This window comes from Vigna unguiculata, chromosome 3, assembly GCF_004118075.2.
Source record: "Vigna unguiculata cultivar IT97K-499-35 chromosome 3, ASM411807v1, whole genome shotgun sequence".
Taxonomy (NCBI): Eukaryota; Viridiplantae; Streptophyta; class Magnoliopsida; order Fabales; family Fabaceae; genus Vigna; species Vigna unguiculata.
In genome coordinates, this window is record NC_040281.1 from 35671617 (window position 1) to 35681143 (window position 9527).

The 9527-nt window shown below is 38.9% G+C and overlaps 1 protein-coding gene and 1 long non-coding RNA gene across 2 annotated transcripts; both read right to left on the minus strand.

Moving 5' to 3' along the window:
• Window positions 1-698: 698 nt before the first annotated feature.
• On the minus strand, window positions 699-7646 carry LOC114174907. The gene is made up of 5 exons (XR_003602765.1): window positions 7561-7646; window positions 7379-7453; window positions 2615-2709; window positions 2436-2508; window positions 699-962 (listed from the first exon to the last, which is right to left on the minus strand). It is a non-coding gene; the product is annotated as an uncharacterized LOC114174907 (long non-coding RNA).
• Window positions 7647-8148: 502 nt separating this feature from the next.
• On the minus strand, window positions 8149-9304 carry LOC114176607 (glutathione S-transferase U18-like). Its single transcript, XM_028061692.1, has 2 exons — window positions 8948-9304; window positions 8149-8656 (listed from the first exon to the last, which is right to left on the minus strand). The coding sequence occupies exons 1-2, from the start codon at window positions 9263-9265 to the stop codon at window positions 8279-8281; spliced, it is 696 nt and encodes a 231-aa protein (XP_027917493.1). The 5' UTR covers window positions 9266-9304; the 3' UTR covers window positions 8149-8278.
• Between the last annotated feature and the right edge of the window lie 223 nt (window positions 9305-9527).

Here is a 9527-nt window from a genome sequence, read left to right on the forward strand (position 1 = left end):
TTTGTTCAATTTAGTCCTAGTTTTTGTTAACATGAACCAATTTGGTCCCTCTCCAAATTGAAACCAAATTTAATTTTTATATTAAAATTCATATTTTTTATTAAATATTTTTATATAATATATTAAAATTCACATCATTATAACTTTGATATAAAAATTAAATTTGGTCACATCTTCAATAGGGAAAAAATTGGTTAATTTTAAACAAAATTGGGACTAAATTGAACAAAAATATCAAATATAGGACCAAATTGAATATAGAACATTGACTTTGACACGTGACATATTATTAGGTTGACAATTAGACATTAAAAAAAATTTAAGAAAATAAATAATAAATAAATAAAAATTCAAAAAAACAATGAAGTGACACGTGACAATCATTGTTCATGACTGTTAATAATTTAAACGGTGTTAGCAAAAAAGGACCAAATTGAACAAAATTGACGAAAATTAGAACCTATTTGAACACAAAACCAAAATTAAGACTTATTTGACAAAACTTGACGAAAATTGGGACAAAAAAAGTATTTTAACCTTTCTTTAAAATATAATGTTAATCAACTAAAAATAAATAAATAAGTGTGTAAGATCAAACTTTCTCTTTAAATATATTAATTTAAATATAACCGATAATTATGTTTCTTAAATGTAACACCTCATTTAAATAATAACTTTAATTTTAATGAAATGCCACACAAATAGAAATTTAGTGACAAGCCTTGGAGTATAAACGCTACTCATGACAATATCCAGAGGATGCTAGGAGAAACCAATGCACACCACGATGTCGGATACAAACGAAATCCAAGAACTTCACCATAGTTAATAGAGTACTAAAGAACAAAGTAGTACATGGGCCATAGCCCTGAAGAAAAGCCCAACAAAACATGAAGTCCAGCCCAGGTAGACTATGCAGCGGAACCAATCCCTTCCATGTTGACCTCGAGTACCTCTCGCATCTGCTCCCATCAATAAATTGATGATCATCGCAAAAGTAGAAGAACGACATACAACACAGTCAAACAAGCAAGGGTAAGCTAGAGCCAAAACCATTTCACCAAAGTAATCGGATACATATTCACAGTTCATTATACATACATCACACATGCATGTTAAGACCTTCCAAACAATACACTAAGACTCGACTCATCCGGATATATATATATATATATATATATATATATATATATATATATATATAATCTGGTCGGATTCAGCGGATGCTTGCACTTGTGGTGGATACCTCTGCTCACCCCCGAGCTATGTGTTACAAGTGTTACAATGAATCAATTTCCCTCACATACAAGGTTAGCCCTTAGTGAGTTTCAGGCCTCCTGCTACTCTCACCACAAGAGTCAGTCCGCTCTAAGTGAGACTAACTGACTCCTTAGAGTGTCAGGATGCAACCTTACCTTGAATCCTTACCAAATTATACATATGGGGTACCACCATGGACACCCACTAACAGGGGCCATGGAATTACGTCCCGACCACTGAAGCACGACCCTGAGAATCTCACCTAGAGATCCCAAGGAATTACGCACTGACACGGACCAACATTTTTAATCAATCAAATGGATTCAGCATGCATACACACCTATTTACATATACATCACATACATTTTCTCATAATTCACTTCTTTCGTATTCTCAGCCAAACCGTACCAACTCATTATTCTCGAACCATGAATATGGAACTCCGTTTCATATCATTATCATGCCACATTTATACCAACTCTTTCATGTCTCATGTCGAACTCATACCAAACTCATCATTTCGATTCCATGAATCATCTCATACATATGTCGTACTCACATCATGTAAAACTCATAAAATCTCAACATTACCATCTCATGCATACAAAATCACTCAATTCATAACTCATGAACCACATCCTTCATGCATAAACATTCAGAACATACTTTAGCACAATAACCCCATCATACATATGATATTCACCCAGTTAACATAGAAGAAAACAGTACAGGGTGCACCCTCACCCAACTCTCGCTCAATCTGAGGGTACTCGCTCAGGCAAGAGGTTTCCCTCGCTCAGGCGGACTCCCCTCGCTCAGGCGAGAATTAGAGGAGTGGAAATAGTGGCTCCCTGCGGGGTCTCGCTTAGGCGAGACCTCCTCGCTTAAGCGAGAATGCATCTTGCTCAAAACGGGGACTCTTCGCTTAAGCGACCCCTCGCGCAGGAATCCTGGGCGAAACCTCTACTAGTCTCGCCTAGGCGAGACAAGCTCGCTTGGGCGAGATTATCAGACTTCGCCATTGTCCGCACCTGCATCAGTTGTATTTTACGCATATTCAATATTACCAACCCTTCATCGCATTCACAGTAGCATACCAGTTCAAGAATCACAAAAACACCAACCAGACAACGGACAAGCACATGAAACAGAAAAAGAGGTCTAGCTTCCCTTACCTGGGAAAGGCCAACAACTGGATTCTTGGGTGTAAACAGAGAAAGACAACAGCTCCTAGCGCGGTTTAGTGAGCTGGAAACACAAGAACAGAAAGACACGGAGCTACTCAGTACAACCCTAGAGGGAACTTGAAGCAACTGTGCTAAACATGAAAGATATGGGATGGAATGCGACTTACGTGGAACGAAACTGGCTCGAACAAGTGCGACGGAGTACCAAGACTGAACCCTAGCGGAGAAGACGGCTGCGGCTCAAAGCACCAAGGGGCAGACTCTGAAAGAGTAGGATAAGTGAATTAGGGCAGACATTTTGGGTGGCTTTATACATTGGGCCAACCCTTAGGCCCAATAGCTTAAAGGCAGCCCTTAAAACTTTAGGGCAGAAAACTAGGCCTTACATTAAACATTTAGATAGAAATTTGATTTTACCATAGTGTATATAAAACAATTTAAGGTTATCTAAATAAACCTATCCGTAATGTCTACATGAAAAGAAATTTAAAAGAAAACTGAAATATTTTTCCATATATTAAAACTAGTTTATGTATAAATTAAAAATTCTCATTTTAAAAAATCATATCTAATATTTGTAACCCCCATTTAATTTAATAAACGAAATTAAAGGAAGCATCACACTAAATAATATCTTAGCGCAGTCTCGAAGTTTAAACACCACTCCTTACAACCCAAGGCACACCACGATGTCCAAAAAGAAACAAGTTATAAAGTTTAATAGAACCATATAGAAATCTAAAAGACAAACTAGTACATGGGCCATAGCCCTAAAGAAAAGCCCAATAAGAACATGAAGTCCAACCCAAGTAGACTATGCAGTGGAATCATCTCTCCCCTGTTGACCACGAGTACCTCTCGCATCTGCTCTCATCAATAAATTGATGATCATCGCAAGAGTAGAAGAACAACATACAGAGCAATCAAACAAACAAAGGGTAAGCTAGAGTCAAAAAGATTTTATCATGCAATCAGATATACTTTCATAGTCCAATATACATATATCATCCAAGCATGTTATGACCTTCCAATCAATACACTAAGACTCGACTCGACTCATCCGGATACATATAATCTGGTCAGATTCAGCAGATGCTTGCAATTGTGATGGATTACCCTACTCGCCCATGAGCTATGTGTTACAAGTGTTACAATGATTCAATCCCCCCCACACAAGATTAGCCCTTAATGAGTTTCAAGCCTCCTGTTACTCTCACCACAAGAGTCAGTTCGCTCTAAGTGAGACTAACTGACTCCTTAGAGCGTCAGGATGCAACCTTACCTTGAATCCTTACCAAATTATATAGATGGGGCACCACTATGGACACCCACTAACTGTAAGACCCACTAAATTTAAATAATTAAATAAATAATCATTTAATAAATGCGGGTAAGAGAAGCCTTTATGACATTAAATGCTAACCTTCATGACGTGGAAGAGTACTAGCTCAAGTGGTTGAGAGTACTTTGTTTGTGTGAGAGGATTTGAGTTCGAGTCCTATGTGTATCAATTGTGTGTTATTTAATTGTTAGTATTTTGAAGAGATGCTTGGATGTGATAAGTAAGGATATGATATTTGATGTATGAATATTATCATATAATACGACATGATTGAGCTGGTTGTGCACTTGAATTGTAATTGGGTGGTGATGGGTTCAAACCTTGGCCTAAGCAAAATGATTTTTTATTGCTTGTTTTTATTTCGCTATCTTGTGTATGTATGATCTGAATCATAATGGAATTGTGGAACCTATTTTTCTCTCATTTTATTCGTGTTTCTGAATTTTCCAGAAACCGCCTGGTGACAGTTCATGAGCCGCCAGGCGACACATACGTTTGCACCCATTTTTCTGGGTTTCACCATGAACCGCCTGGCAGTCGGGGGGTGACCCGCCAGGTGACGTATATTGCGCAGCCCAGTTTTGGTTATTTTGATATTTTTGTGCCCTTTGTGATGTTGCCATGATGATTTATATGCATGAACATGAATTTTATATTGTAAATGTCTGCGGGTAATATTTATATCTTGAGTGTATGAATATTGCGTGAACTTGGGGATTTAGGGTTCATGTTGGGGTTGGTGATGAATAAGTATCGAATTGGTAACTTATGGATGAGTTGTGGTATATAAATAGTATTCAATTGAATATATATTGTTCTTTGTATAATGTGTGTACTAGATTTTTCTGACAATATGATGGTGAGTGCTGAAAGTAGAATACTTGGGTCATGACTGGTGTGAGAACAGTATGCGCAGAACTCACTTTAGTAAGCACCACCTGGCGGCGTTCGGGGCTGCCGCCAGGTGATACTTCAGTTTGCTGGTTAATTGGGTTTCTGTTGTGATTGCACGTTTTGGGTATCATGCTGGATAGTTGAATGTATGTAAGAGAAATACAAGGTAGTGGCAGTTATTAAAGGTCAGCAGTATGTAATAAACCATAATATAGAATATATGCTAATGTGATAATAGGGATTTTTGCACTGAAACTAAATAAGGTTGTATGGGAAAATATGATAAGGACTGTATTTATATGTAATCGGTAATTAGGATACTAGGTGATACTAATTGTATGACTATGAATTGGCCTAATAGTAACTGGATGATTGTGCAGTAGAATGAGTAATTTGGTTGTTGGGGACATGCTTGTATGAAGGAAATTGATACTTGGAAGTGGCTTATATTGCATGCTTCATTGTTTAGGTGTGTACGGGATATGTGCCATATTGAGAATTATTAACTGCATGATTAAATTGTGTGGATGATAAAGTAGCAAAAGAACCTTGCATGGAGTGCCTTATTTATTCTATAATTGGTGTGTTGTATGATTTGAGGTCCATTAGGACCTGTTTAAGTGCCAAAAACTAGTAGCATTGTGCTACTGGTATAGCGCCTGGCGGCGTGAGCGAGCTGCCAGGCGGTAGAGTCAAAAACCAGTGGCAGTATCCACTTTGCACGCAGGGCGCCTGGCGGCAGGGATGGTTCCGCTAGGCGGAATGGTGAAACAAGAGGCCTTGAAGGAGACTGGCGCCTGGCGGCGCGAGATGGGTGCGCCAGGCCGTGACGGACAGCGAGGCGCCTGCCGGTGGGGTGGAGTCCGTCAGGCGGTGACAATGCAGTGAGGATTCTGCTGGCGCTTGGCACCTGGCGATGTGTGATGCCCGCCAGGCGGTCTGGACCCAGATTCCGCCTAGCGGCGTGAGATGCGCGCCAGGCGGTTTTGGTTCAGTGATGGTGCGCGAGGAAAGGTTTCTATACAACTTTAGGTGATGTTCATGATGTGAGGCTTTGGTTGGGGGCCCAGTTACGAGTGTATCTTGTATTGGGGTAACATGTGACCACTCTAGGTTGTAGCCTGGTGGTTTAGGAAGTCTAGTGGAGTGTGCGAGTTGTGACTCGTACGACGAGGTTTTGGGTGATTGCCCTCTTCAGTGTATTCTGATAGAGCTTTGGTAGTCTGGGAACAACTACAAACTTATGTTTGTTTTGGGGAGCTTCACTTGGTGTCACAGTGAGATGTTGTGGCAAAGTTATTCCCACGTGTGGACTATTAGGTGGTGGCCTGTAGTCGGAGGGGTGAGTAGACACTCGTGTAGCAAAGATCGATCATTGATCTCACCTAAAGGGTATAGAAATGATAGACGTCTAATGCAAGTGCTGGAAATGGAGAAGTAAGGAAAAGGGAAAAGAATACTAACCCGGGTTTTAAATGTTGAGATGTTATATTTAATATTATATTTGTTTAGTTTTATTTAAATGAGCTCACCCTATCTGTGTGTGTGTGGCGATGATCATGTAACTTGTTACATGAGAGCAGATGTTGATGCAGGTGAGCAGACTGATGCATAGAGATGGAGTGGGGATCTCTTTGGGATTTTATCACTGGTTTATTTTGTTGGACTATGGTTCTATTGTAATAGTTTTGTAGACAATTTTATTTGTAATACGGTATTGTCGTGGATTATTTTTATCTATTTTGGCGCGTTGAAACTTAAGGATTTAAATATTTCCCGCGTTTTGGGAAATTGTTGAATAATAAATGAGGTTGTTTTTATTAAAATTTATTTTTGTTTATTTTAATAAGTAATTTCCGGCTAGGACGTTACACTAACAAGGGCCATGGAATTACGTCCCGACCACTGAAGCACTACCATGAAACCTCACCTAGAGATTTTAAGGAATTACGCACTAACACAGACCAAACATACTCGATCAATAAAGTAATACATATCATACACATAACCTCATGCCAACTATCTTCAACCCATCCTTATTCGTTTCCAAACATTGAATCATACTAACTCATCTTTAGTATTTCATATCAATATCATGTCTCTTTGATACCATCCTTCTCATTTAAATTACATGCCAAGTCCATACCAAACTCATCATTCACCATCCATGAATCACATTACTCATACATAACCATCCATCTCTTATTTTTAACATAACAATTACACCCAAGCAAGTGCCAATCATCCAAGAACAAAGAAACAACCAAACACCACACTGCCATCGCCCAACTCCTCGCTCAGGCTGAAGAGTCTTACTCAGGCGAGCCTCCTTCGCCTAGGCGAGGGCTCGAAAAGGGGGAACAGTAACCTCACGTGTGATCTCGCTTAGGCGAGACCCCTCTCGCCTGAGCGAGACGTTCGCTCGCTCAAAAAGAACGTGGGTCGCCTGAGCGACTACTCGCGTGAAGTAGCTTGGACGAGCCTCTGTTAATCTCTCCTAGGCAAGACATGCTTGCTTGGGCGAGAAAACTAGTGCTCACCACTTTTCTCTCATGCACAAACACACAACAGATCACCAATAGTTCAATAATGCCATTCACAGGTTCATATCAACACACCAAGCATGTTATAATGATAAAACAGTAGCACAAGCAGAACACACATGATAAAAAGGGTGAACCCTAGCTTCCAGTACCTGGAAAAAGGGCTAGCAGCTGGGTTCTTGGGTACGAACAGAGAAGCACAGCAGCTCCTAGAGCAGTTTAGCGAGCTGGAAACATAAAGAATAGTGTGAAATGAAGCTACCTAGAACAACCTTAGTTGGGACTCGAAGCAACAATGCTAAACAAGAGAGGTATGGGATGGGAGACAACTTACGTGGAACGGAACTGGCTCGAACAAGTGCAACGGAGGCCAAAGACTGAACCCTAGCAGAGAGGGGGACGACTGCAGCTCTAAGGTGTTCTGAAAGAGTAGAATGAGTGAGTTAGGACAAACTTAGGGTTGGGTTTTATCCTTTGGGTCAACCCTAGGCCCATATGATTTGGAAAGGCCCTATAAAATAAGGCATAAATATAAGTGGGCCTTACAATATTAACTTAAATCTTATTGACTTATAAATAAACTAATTTTAGTTTATTGAGAAATTTATTTGTTTTCAAATATTGTTGTAAAGGTAAAAACTGTAAGAGATTATTAGTCTCGTTATATGAGGATTGAAGAGACCTCATTAAACATGTTTCTCTCAATTTTATTTTTTTTCAAAATCCATCCATTATTATCTTAAATAATCCTTCACATATTTCTTCTTTTAAAAGAAGTGTGTTTGATATGGTATTACAAATGAATATCAAAAGATGCTATCAGATTGTGAAACTTCTTGTGAAAAGGATAATTTGTTGAACTTGCACAAACTTAACCAGTAACTGAGTTGTGCTTACAAATGACAGAAGGTGAAGAAAAAACTGAAGTGAAGAGAGCACAAAGACACATTTAACTGCAACAGAACCTTAAAGTAAATGAGTTTTATTTTTTCACACAATTCATCATACAGGTGAAATGCATCATTAGCACAAACAACTCCCAGTACCCAATTCTAGTTCTTGCGAATTGCAGCTCTCCATTTGATCTGAAGAGACTTGGAAATCTCAACAAGCTTATCAGTCTCAGGTATAAGCCCCTTCACAGCAGGGTCAGCAGCAAATTTCTCAGCCCATTTCACCAAACCAGGAGCCTTTGCTTCAACAAGCAGTTTCCTTTCATACCTGTGTTCTATCACACTGAGCCATCCCAGGAAGCACCCAAAAGCAATGTCAAGGAATCCAATCCTGTCTCCTGCAAAAAACGGCTTTCCTTTGCTGCATTCCGAGAAAGCACCCTCCACCCTTTCAAGTACTTCTTCCAACACCTCAAAGTATGGCTTCCTTTCCTCCTCTCCTTCAACAGTCATAATGCTTTTCATGGAAGGAAACCACTGCAACGTTTCCACAAAATAATGAAATCAAATCAAACTAATTTCACCTTTTATCAATTTAAAAGAAAATTATACTTGCTCAACAATTAGCAATATCAGATTAGGATACACTTTTTAACTATAACTCTATAACTCCGATAAGGAGTGAACTTTAAATATAACATAGATTCATAAATTCAGCTTGTAAGATAAGATTACATTCCATTGATATATTTTATATATTACGAAATTGATTTTTCTCTTCTAACAAGTTACAAACATGGAAAGAGAAGGGAGAAGAAAGATGTTTACTTTATCATCTATGTAAGCAGCCCAGAAGCGAGCAAGAGCTCTATCGTGAGGATGGGAGGAGAGGATAGGAGGATCAGTGGTCCATGTTTCATCTATGTATTGAACTATAATCAAAGATTCACAGATGGGTCTGCCATGGTGGAAGAGAACTGGGACTTTGCCATACACAGGGTTGGACTGAAGAAGAAGGTCGCTTTTGGGGTTCAACGTTTCTTCAAAGTGCTCATGTTCAAGGGCTTTGATGTTCAGCGCAATCTTCACTCGCATCGCATAAGGACTTGACCATTTTCCAATCACCTTTAACTCACTCTTCGCCATCGATATTCAACGAGGTAAGTGTTTATGACCATATATATATGGATATTCTCTCTGTGGAGTGGATGAATACACATATATGTCGTCTAAAACTAAGAAAATAAGATAAAAAATACTAAAAAGGATAATAATAGAATTAACAAGTTATAAATAGTTTAGTTTTTTTCAATTGTCAAATACCTTGGTTTTTTTAATACTCTTCTCCCAGAATTAAATATAATTACTTAAAGAAACCAAAAGTGAAAACGTTACCGTCCGACTTGCA

Excerpts from the sequence above, each read along its gene's own strand:
- LOC114176607 (XM_028061692.1), bottom strand. The coding sequence starts at position 9,265 with ATGGCGAAGAGTGAGTTAAAGGTGATTGGAAAATGGTCAAGTCCTTAT. Across the intron at positions 8,657-8,947 it reads CTGCTTACATAGATGATAAA|TGGTTTCCTTCCATGAAAAG; the intron begins GTAAACATCTTT and ends GAAACGTTGCAG.